Source organism: Trachypithecus francoisi, unplaced genomic scaffold, assembly GCF_009764315.1.
Source record: "Trachypithecus francoisi isolate TF-2019V2 unplaced genomic scaffold, Tfra_2.0 Lachesis_group8, whole genome shotgun sequence".
NCBI classification, from domain to species: domain Eukaryota; kingdom Metazoa; phylum Chordata; class Mammalia; order Primates; family Cercopithecidae; genus Trachypithecus; species Trachypithecus francoisi.
In genome coordinates this window covers 12,693,632-12,712,561 of record NW_022681473.1, presented here as the reverse complement: position 1 = coordinate 12,712,561, position 18,930 = coordinate 12,693,632, and the positions used below count along the sequence as shown (strand labels likewise).

The 18,930-nt window shown below is 50.6% G+C and overlaps 1 protein-coding gene across 1 annotated transcript; it reads left to right on the top strand.

Annotated features, from left to right (window-relative positions):
* The first annotated feature begins 242 nt into the window (after positions 1-242).
* Positions 243-10,316, top strand: LOC117079914 (pepsin A-2/A-3). The gene is made up of 9 exons (XM_033204278.1): positions 243-503; positions 985-1,147; positions 3,405-3,522; positions 4,401-4,519; positions 5,200-5,399; positions 7,324-7,440; positions 8,545-8,689; positions 8,791-8,889; positions 10,001-10,316. Exons 1-9 carry the CDS (start codon positions 448-450, stop codon positions 10,148-10,150), a joined length of 1,167 nt encoding a protein of 388 aa, XP_033060169.1. The 5' UTR covers positions 243-447; the 3' UTR covers positions 10,151-10,316.
* Positions 10,317-18,930: the final 8,614 nt, after the last annotated feature.

Here is an 18,930-nt window from a genome sequence, read left to right as displayed (position 1 = left end):
GAAGGGGAGAGAGAGAAAGAGAATAGGGAAGGGAAGGGAGGAGGGAACAGGGGAGGGGAGGGAGGAGGAAGGAAAAGGAGGGGAGGGGAGGGGAGGGGAGGGGAGGGGAGGGGAGAAGACAGAAGGGAAGGGAAGGCAAAGGAAGGGAAGGGGCCTCCAGGTCATTGCTCCTCTCTCTCCCTGAGGGTCCACCCCCACGGCAACCACCCCCACCCCCACAATGGTGCAAGGTTACAATGGAAAGTGCCTCAGCTGGAACAGTCTCAGAACTTGGCTTGGGGCAGCGACAATCTTATCAGGAGCTTTTCTGTTTGGGATCAGGGAAACGGGTGACTTTCAGAAAACGATAAGACGGGACCCAAGTTGTATATAAGGGGCAGCTCATGCTGCTGCTCTGCACCTTCCTCCCGTCTTGCTTCTCCCTGGAGTTGGGATCTGGGAAGAACCATGAAGTGGCTGCTGCTGCTGGGTCTGGTGGCGCTCTCTGAGTGCATCATCCACAAGTGAGTCCGGGTGGCATGCGTGCGAAGACGGCTGCCTCCCACATCACCCTTCTTTACTCCTGTGTCTTCCTTCTTCCCTGTTTTCACTCTCTCTCTTTGGCTGTCTCCATCCCCCTTTTCTGCCCCTCTCTCTCCCCTTTTGGGAGGCAGCTCTGCAGACCTGGTTAAAACTTGGGCCCAGCCTGAGTCTGGTTCCCAGCTCCGGCCCTAGTCAACTTCTTTGCATTATTGCGCAGAAGTGGGAGCTCCTCCCTTCCTTCCATCTTCCTCTCTTAGAACAGCTGGTTAAGAGTCCAGCCTGGGTTGGGTTCCAGCTCCATCACTGGGCAGCTGAACTTCTTTCCATTATTGCGCAGAAGTGGGAGCGTCTCCCTTCCTTCCTTCTTCTTCTCTTAGACCCGCTTCCGTTCCCTTCTGGGGCTGCCACAGCACCCGGTGAGCAGAATCCTTGCCTAATTCCTCTTCCTCCTCCAAACCACAGGGTCCCCCTTGTCAGAAAGAAGTCCTTGAGGCGCAACCTGTCCGAGCATGGCCTGCTGAAGGACTTCCTGAAGAAGCACAACTTCAACCCAGCCAAGAAGTACTTCCCCCAGGGGGAGGCGCCCACCCTGATACACGAACAGCCCCTGGAGAACTACCTGGATGTGAGTGTGTGGGAAAGCGGCGGGGCCGGCTCTGAGGACTTGGCTGGCAGGAAAGAGAGTTTCCCTGGGGTCTTGGAGGACGGGCCGGGGCTCTGAGGCTCCAGGCAGTGACCCAGGGTCTGCCCCTAGATGTCAGTGGCCCGGGGCAGGCAGGAAAGCTCACACTCAGAGCTGTTGCTTCTTGTTCATTCATTCATTCCTTCACTCGTTCATGCAACGTTTATTTCTTCTGAGCGCCTGGTTACATGTCAGGGCATATGCTGGGCTCAGGGGGAAACACCGGTGAGCAAAGTCATAGCCGAGGAGAGAAAGACAGTAATCGAGGAGTCCTGCAAACCAATGAAAAGAACAGGCCGCAGGAGGACTACAGAGTGAAGGTGTCACACTGCGAGAGTCTGCCACATGGGCAGGGAGCCTCCCTGGAGCCATGCAGGAAGAGCAGGAATTTCCAAGAGAAGAAGACAGAACTCCGCACAGCCTGATCACTTGTGCCGAACCCTGTGCAGGCGGAAGCACAGGGTATCTGAAGAAGAGAGGAGAGGGAGGGAAGAAGGTGCTGCAGACTGCGGCCCGAGGAGCCGAGGGGTGGACGGAGAGAGGCTCCATCCTAACTGCCACAGATTTATCTCAAACAGGGGGGTGATAAAATCAGATCCGAGTTTCAGAAAGATCACTCTGACTTTATTATTTGACACCCGATAGCAAACACCCTGCCTTCCCACAGATATCGTATGTCCCCTCTGTGCCTGGCACAGGGCAGAGGGCACAGAGCAGTGATGCCTGTGGTTCAGAGATTGGCCTCTGCCATCCAGCAGACCTGGTGCAAATGTGGGTTCTAGTGCCTCTAAGCCACAGGACCTTGGCCAAGTCATTTAAATCCTCTGAGCCTGTTTCTTGGTCTGGAAAACAGAACGACTAATATATACCAACAGAGGTTGTTGCCAGGAATTAACATAATCATGTTTTATGGAGTGCTTAGCATGGGGTCTGGCAGGCCCTTGGTAAGAGGCTCAGTTAGTGGATTTATTTAGTTAACAAATACTTAGCAAATATTGGCATCTCTCTATGTGCCAGAGGCTATGCAAGTTGCCAAAACGATGTTGAATAAGCAAAGTTCCTGGAGCTTATATTTTAAAGGGGATGACAGATAAACAAGTATGTAAGATAATTTCAGGTACCGATGAGGGCCAAGACAAATTAATTAATTGGAGTATGAGGAAAAAGAAGATAGAGAGGGGGCAAATTTAGATAAAGGGGTCATGGAAGACCTATTAGCAGAGGGGACATTTGACTAGAGACCTGAATGATTGATTTTTGAAAAAAGGATCAACCAAAGAAAAATCTAGAATAAACAATTTCCTAGCACAAGGAATAGCCAGTGCAAAGGCCCTAGGGCAGGAGGGACTGGTCATCGCCAAGGAGCAGCAAGCAGACCAGTGTGGCGGGAACAGAGCCAGCAAGGGGGGAAAATGCTGCCACTCAGAAGAAAAATACTGGTTGGTTGGCTGAGGTGGGTGGATCACTTGAGGTCAGGAGTTCGAGACCAGGCTGGAAACATGGTGAAACGCCGTCACTACTACAAATAGTAAAATTAGCCGGGCGTGATGGCACACACCTGTCATCCCAGCTACTTGGGAGGCTGAGGCAGGAGAATCACTGGAACCCAGGAGGTGGAGGCTGCAGTGAGCGGCGACTGTGCCACTGCACTCCAGACTGGACAACCAAGCGAGAATTGCCTCAAAAAAAAAAGAAGAAGAAGAAAAATACTGGCAATGCCTCTCTTGCAACCTGCTCACACATCTAGATTTAGAAATAAGAAAACAGGCCGAGTTTCCATCTTTTGGTGGCTTGCTGAGCTTCTGATAAAAAATTTAAGGCATAAGCACTTAAGCTGTCATTTGCCCAGTGCTAGAAGGTTCCATCCCCATCCTCTGAGAACATGTGCTACAAGGATGGGAAGACTGTGACAGACAAGACAACGGCTGAAGAGAGAGCAGCAGATTGTTAGGTGCTTGTGGTGCTTAGGAGAGAGCAGAGGGTAAATTGGAGGAGCAATCAGGGAAGACTTCAAGGAGGAAGGGACGCCAGGGCTGGGCTTTCAGGGATGAAGGCAGTGGCTGGGAAGGAATGACAAGAACTGTGAGGAAGGAAGGAAAAGGTAGAGAGACGGACCGAGGAGATGACCCAGAGACAGCCCCTAGGGAGGCCCCGACAGAGAGACCTCGGTCTATGAACTGCCCTGTCCCGGCCTCGGCAGACGGAGTACTTTGGCACTATCGGCATCGGAACCCCTGCCCAGGATTTCACCGTCGTCTTTGACACCGGATCCTCCAACCTGTGGGTGCCCTCAGTCTACTGCTCCAGTTTCGCCTGCAGTAAGTTCCCAGCCCGCCCCAACCCACTCTCGCTCCCCAACATCAGCTGACCCTGGGGAACCCTGGACACCCGTGGGCTTCAGACAGCTCCCACCTCAAACCTGCTGGAGCCACTCAACAGGCATTTATTGAGCACCTCCTACGTGCCAAGCACTGGGCACAGGTGCTCCAGGGGGTAAAGGGATGAGTGGTATGATCCCTGCGGTCAAAGACTTTCCAGTCTGAGGGCAGAGAGAAGGTCTCCAAAATAACCACAGCCTGGGAGAGGAAGTGTAGGGGCCCAAAGCAAGACACGGCCAAAGGGCTGTAGAATAGCCCGCCAGGAAAGAGTCCAGTGTGAGGAAATGGCTCCAAAGCCTGGCTAGGACACCCTGGAGATGAGTGCTGAGCTCGTTTTTTTAAGAACAACAAAATGTAAAAAATGATTGGTTTGCTCATGAAAAAGAGTTTGTCTTTGGAAGTCATGAACAATGTGTGTTGCGGGTTCCTTCCTCTCCTAATGTTTTCACCTGAGTTTTAATAAAGATGAGGTGCCTCTGGCTTCTTCCACATCGTAGCAGGAGCACTGGCCAGGGGCTGGAGGGTGAAAGCGCTCATCACTGGGCAGCCAAGGGCCTGGTCGGCTCAATGTTGGCCTGGGGGGGTCCCTAGGAGGCCCTTGGGGTTGGCTGGGGACCTGCCATCAGTGAAGGGTCCCAGGAGTTCAATGTGACAGGACAGAACCTGGCGTCTCTTGGGGTCCAAGGGTCTAGGGGGAAAGGTCACTGCTCACCTCCAGAGCCCTTCCTGGGGCCAGGGCACCCCATCCCAGGAAGACATCCCAGCCCGTGACCTTCACCCAGCTCTCAGAGACTGACAATCACCGCTTGCCCTTGTAGGTGACCACAACCTCTTCAACCCTGAGGACTCCTCCACATACCGGGCCACCAGCAAGACAGTCTCCATCACCTACGGCACCGGCAGCATGACAGGCATCCTCGGATACGACACTGTCAAGGTGGGCGCCTGCAGGCTGCCGCTGCATCCCGCCATCAGGCACCCCCACAATAAGCTTATTCCAGCAACATGAGTCTCGGTGATCACAAAAGTAACCTGATTGGGGGTGCGGGGTGGGGGAGAAGCAACAGAGATGTCACAGACATTGCTAGCTCGGGTGGCAGTGAGTAAAAGGGTGGGCTACCGGGAGCCATAAGCCAGCCTCAGCTCAATCCAAGCAAAATGTTATGGAGGGTGGGGAGACAGTCAGGAAAGGCTCAATTCTCTACTAGCACCTCCTCCTCTTCCTGCTTCTCCCGACCTGCAGACCCCCCCACGTCAGGAAATCTCCACAAACCCTCTCTGCTACTTTTGGGGCATGGCAGGGGTCAAAGGCCCTGATTTGCCCGGGGTCTGCTTTGCATTGGTTCATCAGTAACACAAACACACAGTGAATCTGTTCTCCAGCAAAATCTCACACTGAGTCATAGACCGTGGCCATCTGCAGATCAGCTGCCATGGTTACCTCCAGCAGAGGAACGAGCATTCCAGGAGACAGTCCCTCTCCTCTCCTTCCGGGCTGATGCCCTGGAAGCCAAGTCCTGCATGGGATGAACCAGGGCAGCTGTAGGCCTGAGGCTGGCACCCAGAGCTCAGTGAACATGACCAGATGGTGAACATCATCTCGGTTCCCCCACCCAGGTTGGAGGCATCTCGGACACCAATCAGATCTTCGGCTTGAGCAAGACTGAACCGGGCTCCTTCCTGTATTATGCTCCCTTCGACGGCATCCTGGGGCTGGCCTACCCCAGCATTTCCTCCTCCGGGGCCACACCCGTCTTTGACAACATCTGGAACCAGGGCCTGGTTTCTCAGGACCTCTTCTCTGTCTACCTGAGCTCGTAAGTTGGGTAGAGAGGGGCCTCTTCCCACCTCCCCTCCAGAGGTCACAGTGTTCTGGCCCAGCAGGAGCTGTCCAAGGCTGGCTGTGATGGAGAGGGTCTTGGGAAGCAAGGGATTTGGAAAGTCAATGTCTGAGGCTAGAGAAATGTGTCTTTGCAGATAGTGCCAAGTCTCTCTCTGACTGGCCATGTGCACTCCATCTTATTTGCCAGCATCTTTGTCCCCTTGATGTGCACAACTCAAATGTCATCAGCCATTTGCCCCTCAGTGCCAGTTCCCTCATCCTTGGCCCCCAAAGATGCCACTGAAAATGAATACACTTGGCCAGACGCAGTGGTTCATGCTTGTAATCCCAGCACTTTGGGCGTCTGAGACGGGAGGATCACCTCAAGTCAGGAGTTCGAGACCAGCCTGGCCAACATGGCAAAACCCTGTCTCTACTAAAAAATACAAAAATTAGCCAGGCATGGTGGCAGGCACCAGTACACCCAGCTACTTGGGAGGCTGAGGCAGGGGGAATCGCTTGAGCCTGGGAGGCGGAGATTGCAGTCAGCCAAGATTGTGCCACTGCATTACAGCCTGAGCAACAGAGCGAGACTCCATCTCAGAAAATAAATAAATAAATAAATAAAGTCAATACACTTCAAACAGACCAAAATTCCATAAAACAAAAATGAAAAGATTTGATCAAGATATATCATGGATGATGACATTTTTAAATCATGAAAGCAAGTTTCTTTTATGATTTAATAAAACCTAGGTTCCATTTGTGACCATGGGCTAATTCTAGGAATGAACAAAGAAATACATGAACAAACAAACAAATGAACAAAGAATAAATCAAATGTCAATTTGGGCTGAGTAGAGTGTTACACAAGAATATCTGAGGGCATCATCCACTTTCTTAAGACACTCAGCGTTCCTCTGACACTCACGTACGTCCTCCTCTTTTGAAAGGGTTCGCCATCATTCACTTGTTTCCTGGGTTGGTAACTACGTGTCTAGGTCCTCACTATATAGCATTGCACTGTGAGACGTTCACAGCAAAGGTAGGTGGGTTCAGTGAGGGGGTTCTGTTTTATACCTGGCCAGTTCTCCGATGACTAATTTCTTATTGCCATCTCCATTTGCTTCTGCATCTACCCTGAAACTGCAGAGATTTAGAAAATGAATGTTGAAATAACAAGGACTCCTGCAATTTACAACAGGAAGACTGTCATGTATTCCTCTTGGCCAGTTGATGTTCAAGGTGGCTCTGAAACATAATCGGCCTTTATGAGCACTTAAGTATTTCACGTGGGGCCATTGTATCTCCCCAGCTAGATCTGAGTCTCTCAATCTGGGCATTATTAACATTTCAGACCAGCCTAAGTCCTTGCCAGGGGCTGTGCCATGCATTGTAGGACGTTTGGCAGCATCCCCAGCCTCTAAGCATTAGATGCCAGTAGCATCCACTGCCCCCACCCAATCAATCCAAAATGTCTCCAGACATTCCCCTGGGGGCAAAACTGCTCCCAGCTAGGAACAAGTGATCTCCACCATCAAGTCTTTAAGAGCCGGCACTGTCACCCATTCACATCCCTGGGGTCCCCATGGCAACTAGAGTGAGTACCACGGTGGAAACCACACACTCAACCTAAAAGACCCGTGTTCTTCCAATCGTAGTTCCACCACTTCCCGCTGTGTGACCTTGGGCAGGTGGCCTCACCTCCCTCAGGCTCAGTGTCCTCATGGTAAGTGGAAATAACAGTGACAGTGTCCATTGCGTGGGCCCTGGCCTAAGAGGACAAGAAACCACACTTGTCACACCCCAGGACAGCCTGCCAAGTGCCCAGTCAAGGGAAGCTCTGAGGAGCCAAAAGCAGATGTTCACACAAAAAAACGAACAGAGAAATTCATGTCTTCTTCCCTCACTTTCCACAGCAATGACGAGAGTGGCAGCGTGGTGATATTTGGTGGCATTGACTCTTCTTACTACACTGGAAGTCTCAACTGGGTGCCTGTTTCTGAAGAGGGTTACTGGCAGATCTCCGTGGACAGGTGAGACTGCCACGGACGGGCAGCATCCAGGCCTGGGCCCCAGATCCCATGTCCTTATGGATTCACAGCTAACCAGCTTTCCAGAATCCCCCTTAGAACAGCTGACACAGGGGAACACACTCCAGGGGGAAGATGGAAGTTGGCCAAGCCAGAGAGACCCCTAGAAAGACACCTCCCTGGCGGAGGAGGGAAGAGCTGTCTGGGAAGCCAAGACTCTGCAAGGGTCAGATAGCCACTGTCCTCTTAGTCACGGAGGCAAGACAATCCACCAGCATCCCTGGGGAAAGCTGGGCGACCACCTGCCTGTGAACCAGCACACGCTCCTCTCACTCGAGGAAACGTGTCACTTTCAGTCTAGAAGTAGGGCAAAATGGCTGAGAAATTGTGTGAAGTCACTTTGTTCCACGCACCCCTTCAGGGTCCCTCCGGTCTCCCTTGCAGCCTCATTCCACGCTGTTCTTCCCCACCTAGCCTGCTACGGTGCTCAATTGAGTGGGTTTTCTCAAGAGTGAACCATTTCCCAGGACAAAGACTTTCAGTACTAAAGCTGGGACCATCCCAGGCAAACCAGGACACATCAATCACCTCATGTCTGCCCAGCCATGCTAGAATTTCACCAGTTCCTCCAACTCCTGCCCCAGCCCCTGGTCTCTGTCCCTCCCTGCATATTGTCCCCTGTTGATGTCCTCCTCTCTTCCACTGCCTGGCATCCCTGGGTGTCTGCTCCCCTGGCTGCTTCCTTCCACCGCCTCTCACCCTGGACCCTGTTTTCTTCCCTGCCGCACGCACGCCTGGCTTATCATCCTGCCCTTCTGCAACCATAACTTGTCTTGCCAGCTAGGCCGGGAACTCCCTGCAGCCTGGAACTGTGAGGCTGTCTGCTTTACCTTTGCATTTCCCATGCCTGGCAGAGAGTAGGCACTTGCGAAATATTTGTTGCATAAATGAATGCAGGATGAATGAATGTGTGAACGAGAGGAACAGAAACTCACGCATTGGCCAATGGATGGATGGGGAAGAAATGTCTGGGGTCACCTCCTGTTTCCCCCTTGGAGAGATGTACCCCTGAGGGCTCAGGGACCTTCACTTGCTTCTTGCCCTCAGCATCACCATGAACGGAGAGACAATCGCCTGCTCTGAGGGCTGCCAGGCCATTGTTGACACCGGCACCTCTCTGCTGACCGGCCCAACCAGCCCCATTGCCAACATCCAGAGCGACATCGGAGCCAGTGAGAACTCAGATGGCGAGGTGAGTCCAGCTCCGACTGCTCTGTTCTACGCTCAAGTAGTGAGTGTGCCAGGCAGATGGGATGAAAACCCTGCTAACTTTTCTCACCTCACTCTTTCCAGATGGTGGTCAGCTGCTCAGCCATCAGCAGCCTGCCCGACATCATCTTCACCATCAACGGAGTCCAGTATCCTGTGCCACCCAGTGCCTACATCCTGCAGGTGAGGGGACTCTGGACCATCCACTAGAGGGGCCCACACAGAATGTGGCCACAGAGTCCCCTCTGCAGAGGAAAGTGGGCTTCCACCAGCTGAAGCCGAGAGGCAGAGGCAGACGAACATCTGCCCTAGACAGCTCCAGAGAGAAGGAATAGATTAAAAACAAATGCAGGAATAAGAACTCGGATACAGCCCCCCAAGGGAACAAGTGAAACAAACGCTAAGGGAGGGAAAAGAGGATTCTATCTGGACCCCTGGGTCCAAGTCCTGGGTCTCAATTACCAGCCCATTGATTCTGAGGAAACTACAACTCATCACAGCCTCAGGTTTCTCATCCAAAATGTAGACATGGCAGCTTTCCCCACCCTCAGAGTGCGGTTAGGTTACCCAAGTGAGACTGATCACATCAGAGCTACCAAGCGCTGGGCAAATGGAAATCCTCATTTCCATAGGCTGGGGCTTCCGACACTCCTACCGTCTCTACCAAGTAGCCAATCTTAACTATACGAGCCACAGGAAAACTCTCCCTTCTATTATTATAATGTCAGGTGGAAAACTGATTTTGCCAGTGGACTGATGTTACCAACAAGAAGCACTGACGCCTGGACTCCTCCAGTGATTCTGATTACATTAGGAGAGGGCAAGGTCTGAGCAATGGCATGGGGCTGCGGGGGTTCAAAGCTCCCCAGGTGATGTGCAGACAAAGTCGTAGCCCAGTGATTAGGAGAGGCAAGAGGGCTAACAGCTCATCCAGTTTGCCCCTGGTCGGGATCACAATAATCATGAGAAAAGGCTGTATCCACAGGGTTTTCACACTCCTTCCTACCAGCTGAATTCTCCCCAAGCCCCTTAGCTCTGATGCTGATGTCAGGGTTCCTGTGCCTGCCAGAAATGCCAGATAATGTCCAGTAATGCGTAGAAACCAACCGTGCTGTGGACCGCTTCTACAGGCCGACTCCAGGCCAAGAACAGCCGAGTCCCTGGACACTGAGCCAGGAAGCTCCTCCTTGCACGTGCCTTGCAGCTGCACCAGGGCGCCCTGGATGTTTATCACCCAGCACCTGTCACTGCTGAATCGGCGTTTCAACTCCACTTTTATTCTCCTTTTCTCCAGAGTGACGGCAGCTGCATCAGCGGCTTCCAGGGCATGGATGTCTCCACCGAATCTGGAGAGCTTTGGATCCTGGGTGATGTCTTCATCCGCCAGTACTTTACTGTCTTCGACAGGGCAAACAACAAGGTCGGCCTGGCTCCCGTGGCTTAAGCCCAAATCTTTCCAGCCACCTCCCAGGAAGATCTGACCTCCGTCCTGTGCCCACTTTAGATGTATCTAATTCTCCTGATTCTTCTTCCCAGGGGAGTGTGGAGGTCTTGGCCCTGTTCCCTGTCTTACCAATAACGTAGAATAAAAACATAACCTACTGAAACAGGTTTTGTGGAGCTGCTTCTCTTTGCTGGTCTTTTTCCTTCACATCACTGGGGTTAGAACACCAGGGCAGGGATCAAAATGACCACATCCACTTGGATGGTACCCAACATAGTGACCCCAGCAGCCGACACATCATGGTAGAGCCAGGAAGACAGAGGACTGCAGGGGACTGTGCTGGAAGCATCATAAAAACGACCTGGGGACCAAAAATGCTGGGCTCATTGTCTTCTCATAGAAGGGACAGTGAGAGCTGAGATCATGCCATTGTACTCCAGCCTGCGCGACACAGAGAGACTCCATCTCAACAAAAAAAAAAGAAGGCCAGAAAAAAAAGAAAAAATGGCACTGAAGCTCTTAGTTGAGGGAGTCAACTTCTTACTTCTCCCAAAACCAATAAAAAGATCATGACAAGGCTGGGCGCAGTGGCTCACAACAGTAATCCCAGCACTTTGGGAGGCTGAGACGGACACGTCACGACTTTGAGACCAGCCTGGCCAACATGATGACACCCCGTCTCTACTCAAAATGCAAAATTTAGCTGGGCCTGGTGGTACGTGCCTGTAATCCCAGCTACTCGGGAGGCTGAGGCAGGAGAATCGCTTGAACCTGGAAGGTGGAGTTTGCAGTGAGCTGAGATCGCACCATTGAACTCTAGCCTGTGTGACAGAGTGAGACTGCAGCAAAAAAAAAAAAAGAGGGAGAGAGATCATGAGGAAAAGAAAGCAATCAGGAGAGACAGGAGAGGTGGACACTAATGGCGATGTCCCTAAGTAGACAGGACAGGGCAGTGCTGTCTGCAAGACATGGACAGGAGAAGTGGAAGAAGCTGACACCCCACAATCTTCCAGGATGCCCCTGTGATTCGCTGGCTGACCAGGACTAACAGTCAATCTCCCCCAGGGTCCCAGGCACAAGACCCTGAACACGTCTGTTTCCCCGTCTGTAACCAAACAGAATGGTGTTCCACTTCCCTGAGCAGAGGCTGTGAGACAGAGAATTAAGCACGCTCAGTAGCATATATGCCCTAGAAAGGTAAAGAGGAAATGGAGCAGTTTCTCAGACTGAGCTTGGTAGCAAAACATACAATGGAAAACATACTTTCAAAATAGTATAGAACATGCTACGTTCTAGGCCCTTCCCCAGGGTTCACCAGCTACAGTTCCCAATCAAAGGCTCTGACAAGTCCTGCTGCAAAGTGATCTTTTCATTTTAACTCAGTTGAGCTTGATCTCAGACTCTCTCTTGCTAGGAAGTCTATTACAGCCCTGGGCCTCTCAGCATGCACGCTCCAAAATTCCCATAGCTCCTGCTTCTGGTGACAGCCAACCCAGGCTGTCTGCTGAAGACATTGCCAGAGGCCGGAGCTGGGCTCTAGGCAGACCGGGGGTGAGCTCCAACACCCAGTCTCCCCAGGGTCCCTCTCACCCTCCCAAGCCCATTTTCCACAGCTGAATAAACTTTATGAAACATACATTTCATCTCATCCCTTCCTTGCTTAAAACTCTTCATGCCTTCTTGCCATTGCCTTTGGAACAAAACAGCAAATCTTTGGCATAGTTCCAGGTCCTGTGTGCTCCTTTCCCTCCAGACCTTCCCTGCCTCACTCTGATCCCACTGCCCTGAGCTCCCTCCACCCCGGCTCCCACGGCCACAATAGCCCAAGTGCTTTCCCACCTCCAGACTTTGCACATGCTGTTCCCTTTGCCTGGGCTGCTTTCCCTCTTTCTTGACTTGCTAACACCTAGCATCTGCAGACATGGCTTAAATGTCACTTCCCAGCCAGGTGCGGTGGCTCATGCTTATATTCTCAGCATTCTAGGAGACCGAGGTGAGCAGATGAACTGAGGTCAGGAACTCGAGACCAGCCTGGCCAACATGGTGAAACCCAGTCTCTACTAAAAAAAAATACAAAAAATTAGCTGGGTGTGGTGGCAGACACTCTAATCCCAGCTACTCGGGAGGCTGAGTGAGGAGAACCGCTTGAACCCAGGAGGCAGAGGTTGCAGTGAGCTGAGATCACGCCATTGTATTCCAGCCTGGGCAACAGGAGCGAAACTCCACCTCAAAAAAAAAAGTCACTTCCCTGTAAAAGTGATTAGCTCGCCCTGACCACTCCCCCATAGAGCCTGGGCCTACCTTATCCCTCATGGTACTTGGCACGACTTGTAACCATGCATTTAAGGGTTTAAGATTCACAAGGGCAGGGATGGTGGTCGTTTTGTTTAGGGTTGAAGGCCGAGCAGCAAGAGCAGGGCCTGGCACATAGTAGGTGGTCAATATAATTTTTGCTGAATGAGTGATTAGCGACGAGTTTTTAAAAGGAAACAACTCAGATCGGATGAGAGTATGAGATGTGGAGAGGGTTTGACGAAGGCCACGTGACTGACAACAGGTGGGTCAGCTCCCACCCCCACCAACATTCCATCCTCGTCACATTTTGTCATGGGATAAGCAGGTGGATTTCTCAAGTTTCTGGGAAGGAATTTCACCCTGTCCTGGCTCCTTTGCTGGATTTGTTTTTCTGACATTTCCCAGGTACCTACTTTGAAGCTAGGCAGTGTGCTAGGCTCCAGGGATACGGACAGGCCTTCCTGGATGCTATCTGTTCTCCTGCGCCTGGCCCCATCCTTCCTTCCTCCCCCATCTCAACCCCAGCAGCTGCAGCTCAGCCTCTCTCTCCCAGCACCTCTTGCATTCCCACCCTGGGATTCCTGAACCCAGCCAGCATCTAAACAGCTTCCTCATCAGACAGATCATTTGACCAGAAAGCCCTGCGCCAACATATCCGAAGGGATCCTCCCTATGTTCTTGCACAGGAGACGATGAATTCACAAGCCTTTGCTGCAGTCTCAGGCCTCTGCTTCATGCATCTTCCTCTAAGGGCCTTGGGGTCTAAGCACAGCTCCTTCCGTCCTTTTCATTCACACTCGTCCAAGAGTGTTATTTTCATCTCACAGGTCTCCTTCCCCATTCATCCTCACCTGTCCCAAATGATCACTCCGACACATTACTGGTGGGAGTGTAAATTGGCACCACCCTAAGGAGCATGATGTGGCTGTTTCTATCAAAACTAAAAAAGCATATGCTGGCCAGGCTCAGTGGCTCATGCCTGTAATCCCAGCACTTTGGGAGGCTGAGGCAGGTGAATCACCTGAGACGAGGAGTTTGAGACCAGCCAGGCCAACATGGTGAAACCTCATCTCTACTAAAAATACAAAATTAGTCGGGTGTGGTGACACATGTCTGTAAATTCCCAGCTACTTGGGAGGCTGAGACAGGAGAATCTCCTGAACCCGGGTGGCGGAGGTTACAGTGAGCCGAGATGGCGCCACTGCACTTCAGCCTGGGCAAGAGAGCGAGATTCTGTCTCCAAAAAAAACCAAGGAATGATCAGTGTTCATGATGATAAATATGCTAATTACTCTGATCTGATCACTAAACATTATATGTATGGAAACATCCCTATGTACCCATAAATATGGACAATAATTACATGTCAATTAAAAAGAAAAGAGCCAGGCACAGTAGCTCATGGTGTAATCCCAGTACTTGGGAAGGCCAAGGCGGGAGGACTGCTTGAGGCCAAGAGTTCAAGACCAGCCTGAGCAACATAGCATACTTCATTTCCATTGTTTTTAATAAATAAATAAAAAGAAAAGAACAAAGATGTGTATTATAAGAGAACGTTCATACAGCGCTCTTCCTAAGAACCCCACACTGGAAGGCACCCAAATGCCTATGAAATGAAAAGAGATAAGTAAAGGATTTATTGATGCAGTGGAATAATACACAGCAATGAACAGGACTGAGTAACAACTCCACACGACGCCATTCGTGGATGCCTCAACGTAACATGATTTTGAGCAAAGAAGCTCAATGCAAATAAAGTCAAATAAAGTGCTTGTTATGTGGTGCTGCTTATGAAGAGTACAAAAACAGGTGAAATGAATCTTTGCTGTTTGGATGTTAGAGTAGTGATATGCTTGGTTTGGCACTGGGATAGTGACTGGGAAGAGCCTGCAGTGGGGTCCGGGGGTACCTGACATGCTCTTTTGCTGGGTCTGGGTTGTGGTTACATGCGTGTGCTTGGTTTGTGAAAATTCATCAAGCTATTTTTTATGATATGCACCTTTCTGTGGGCATACAATATTTCAAGAAAGGTTTAAAAATGATAATGTAGATTTCTAAAAAATTACTTGCAAAATACAGGACCACAGTATTTCTTTTAAAAGCAGGTTCAGGTTGCAGATAAAGTAGCACAGCAGATGTGAGCTGAGCTCATCAAAACGGGTTGGTTGCAAAGCAACTTGTGCCATATCTTGTGGTCCTATATTTGTAAGTAAACCAACATATTAATTTACTATGCTAACAGTGGTTAGCTCTGGGTAGTGGGGTTATAAGTCATTTCACAATTTTTATTTACCTATGAATAATCTACAATGATCATGTATTACTTCTATAGTTGAGCCAAAAATGTTATCATGAATTTAACTTTAAAAACCTGCTTGCATCTCTGGAGAAACAGCCCAGCTCTGGGACTGGGGAGTGGAAAACACACTGTTCTCTTTGGTGTTGGAAGATCGTGTCCCTGGGGTGAGCCCTTGATTGAAAGCTGCTAGGGGACCAGCTGCCACAATGCCTATCAGACCAGCTGGATAACACTTATCCTGCTTAAGTGCTCCATCTCAGGCTTGCCATGATTGGGTTCCTTAGATCTCATTGCATTGCTTGATTTGATTCGTTCATGGAACATTTCTGAACACCTGGGCCCTTGGCAGGGACTACCTTGCATCAGAGACACTGCAACCAGTGCCTCTGAAAGCCAGGCACTACCATACTGAGGACCAGGCAGGGCTAATGGCAAAATAAACCTTGTTGTCTAATCTTTCTGCCGGGCCAGTCTGGTACAATGAGATGATGTGGCTTCCTTGCTGGCAGCCACGGATCAGCCCTGGCTGACAATCAGGTCTCATGGGAGCATGTGATGGCAGAATCAGGACTCCCTTTTCCATCCCAAGGGTTCCTCTGGTAACGAGGGCTGAGTGGAATGGCTTCTCCAAGTGCTCCTGGGATGGAGGCTGCAGCCATCATGGAATGTTCATGTCACACACTAACCCATGAAGAGAAACCGGTGAATGTACATGGTCACACAGCCTGGTCAGGGACCAGAGTCCCCTGAGACCCAGGTTCAGCTCCCACCTGTGTCATTACTTAGTTATGTGAACCTGCACTGATCACTTAACCCCTCTGAGCTATGTCAGTTGGGAAAAAGTGGGGGTAATCGCATAATAATTCTTTTTTAAAATAATTCAAAACATTCAGAAAAGCACAAAGAGCCACAGAAATATAAGCACTGCTGTGTTGAGGGAGGTTTGCAGATGACCTGACCAACAAAGTCACCTTCCCCCTTTTCAGATCACTCACATTGCCTGAGCAGAAAACCACCTAGCAGACCACTGAAAAGGTCTCAAAACACAGAAGAGCAAGAGGCAACCAGGTGGATCTTTCTGGAGGTTTCAACGAGGTTTCCAGTCCTGTTTTCTATTGCTGAAGACACTGATGACAACTTAACACACATTTAATGACTGACAACAACTCACATTGACTATCTCACAGTTTCTGTGGCTCAGGAATCCAGGCTCCGTTCAACTGAGGCCTCTGTCAGTCAGGGATGTCAGCCTGGTCTGTGGTCTCATCTGAGGCTCGACTGGAGAAGGACCTGCTTCCATGCTCACACGGTTGCTGGCAGGATTCGGTTACTTACAGATTGTCACAATGAAGGCCTGAATTCCTTGCTGGCTGTTGGCTGGAGGCCACCCTTGGTTCCTTCCCCTTGGGTCTCTTTATAGGGTAGCTTTCTTTATCAGAGCCAACAAGGGGAAGAGTCTATACAGAGAGTGTGCTAGCAAGATACAAGCTACGAGCCTGTATAATGTAATCGCAGAAGCAACGTCCCATCTACTTTGCTGTATCCTGTTGGTTAGAAGCAAGTCCTGACTACACAAAAGGGGAGGGGATTACACAGGGGTGTGAACACCAGCAGCATGGATAATTGAGGACCATCCTAGAGTCTCTCTGCCATACCCCTGAATTGGTGTCGGCAAGCATGCCAGCATCCCTCAGGATGCTAAAATCTCTAATGTGGAGAAATATTACCATCTTCATCAATCAGAGAGCTTCCCCTCAATGCGATCCAAATATCCATCCAGGTGGAAAGAAAGAGCCCCTTCCACACCGGCTTTCCCTAGAACTGATCACAAACCCGCCAAAGGCACAGCCTATTCCTACCATGCTCAGGGATGTACCCTCAGCAGCTAGAGCATCCCTGCACGGTACACAGCAAGTGCACAATCAGCCATTCGAATGAATGTGTTAAGGTGTGTGCAGGTTTCTGCCTGGGGAATCTTCCTTCGGCTTCCCAAATATACTTCTCCTCTGCTCAAAATGCCCATGTGGGCCCAAGACAAGCTGTGCCCCCAAAATCAGCATCCATCCTTGGGATCCAAACTCCCTCCCTTCCATCTGGTGGCAGCCTTCAGTGAGGGGATTCCATATGGTGTCCCCAAAATTTAGGCAGGCATCTTCAGGACCATCAAGTTCTTCATATGAGGTCTAGGATCAACCCATACTTAAGGAGATGGAGACTCCAAATACCCTGACTTGATCATTACTCTTTCTATGCATGTAACAGAATATCACAGGTACTCAAAAAATATGTAAAATATGATCTTTCCATAAAGAGAGAGAGGGCCAGGTGCACTGTGGTTCACTGTAATCCCAGCCCTTTGAGAGGCTGAGACAGGTGGATCACTTGAGCCCAGAAGTTCAAAACCAGCCTGGACCACATAGTGAAGCCCTGTCTCTACAGAAAATGCAAAAGTTAGCTGGGTGTAGTGGCTCATGACTTTAGTCCCAGCTACTCGGAGCCTGAGGCCAGAGCACTGATTAAGCGTGGGAGGTTGAGGCTGCAGTAAGCCATGACCATGCCACTACACTCCACCCTGAGTGACAGAGTAAGACGCTGTCTCAAAAAAAAAAAAAAAAAGAGAGAGAGAGAGCTAGAGAGAGGCTTGAGAGGGAGGAAAGAGAGAGGAAGAGAAGCAGGCACCAGAAGACATGAACGTGGAAAATACAAGGGCTACTCATGCTGGAGAGAGATTGACAGTTAAAAAAACAAACGAACAAACAAACAAACGAAAAAAAATGGGCCCAGGATTCACATTTGGGGCACAAACGTGTCAACTAACTGGGGAGTCTGAAATGTCGATGTGTTTCCTACTCACCACCACTGTCCCTGAACTTATCCACAGCCCACTTCTGAATAAAGACCTGGAGGCTCTAGGGGCAACTTGGAGATTTTATAGAACCTGTGGCTCTCATGGCTGGACAGTCTGAGGATGCCCCAGGGGATCTGATTTCAGAACAAGACCCTGAGACAGGGCTTCCTATCTACCTGGGGACCACCCCACTCCCCTGTCCTCCTCCCCAGCAATTTATGCATCAGAGTTTTCACTCTACTTTGTCCACGGAATAAAAGCTCACAAAGTGGAGGATCCATTGCGTTGGTAAGCATCCTCTTTTTTGCTGTTGGTGTTGTTGTTTGTTTGTTTGTTTGTTTGAGACGGAGTCTAGCTCTGTCGCCCAGGCTGGAGTGCAGTGGCCGGATCTCTGCTCACTGCACTGTGTCCGGAATTGGTTCCTTGCGGTGGGTTCTTGCTCTCGCTGAATTCAAGAATAAAACCGCGGACACTCACGGTAAGTGTGACAGTTCTTAAATACGGTGAGCCCGGAGTTTGTTCCTTCACATGTTCAGAGGTGTCCGGAGTTCCTTCCTTCCGGTGGGTTCGTGGTATTGCTGGCTTCAGGAGTGAAGCTGCAGACCTTCGTGCTGAGTGTCACAGCTCTTAAATGTGACGTCCAGAGTTGTTCCTTCCTCCTGGTGGGTTCCTGATCTCACTGGCTTCAGGAGTGAAGCCGCAGACCTTCGCAGTGAGTGTTACAGCTCCTGAAGGTAGTGCAGACCCAGAGAGTGAGCAGCACCAAGATTTATTGCAAAGAGCGAAACAGCAAAGCCTCCACAGCCTGGAAGGGGACCTGAGCGGGTTGCCGCTGCTGGCTCGGGTGACCTGCTTTTATTCCCTTACTTGGCCCCACTCGTATCCTGCTGATTGGTGCATTTTACAGAGAGCGGATTGGTGCATTTACAATCCATTAGCTAGATACAAAAGTTCTCCAACTCCCCACCCGATTAACTAGACACACAGTACTGACTGGAGCATTTGCAAACCTTTAGCCAGGCACAGAGTGCTGATTGGTGCATTTACAATCCTTTAGCTGGACACAAAAGTTCTCCAAGTCCCCACTCGACTCAGAAGACCAGCCGGTTTCACCTCTCACAACCTCTGCCTCCTGGGTTCAAGCGATTCTCCTGCCTCAGCTTCTCGAGTAGCTGGGATTACAGGCGCCCACCACCATGCCCAGCTGACTTTTCTACTTTTAGTAGAGACGGGCTTTCCTTATGTTGGCCAGGCAGGTTTTGAACTCCTGACCTCTGGTGATTCACCTGCCGCAGCCTCCCAAAGTACTGGCATTATAAGCGTGAGCCACGGCACCCG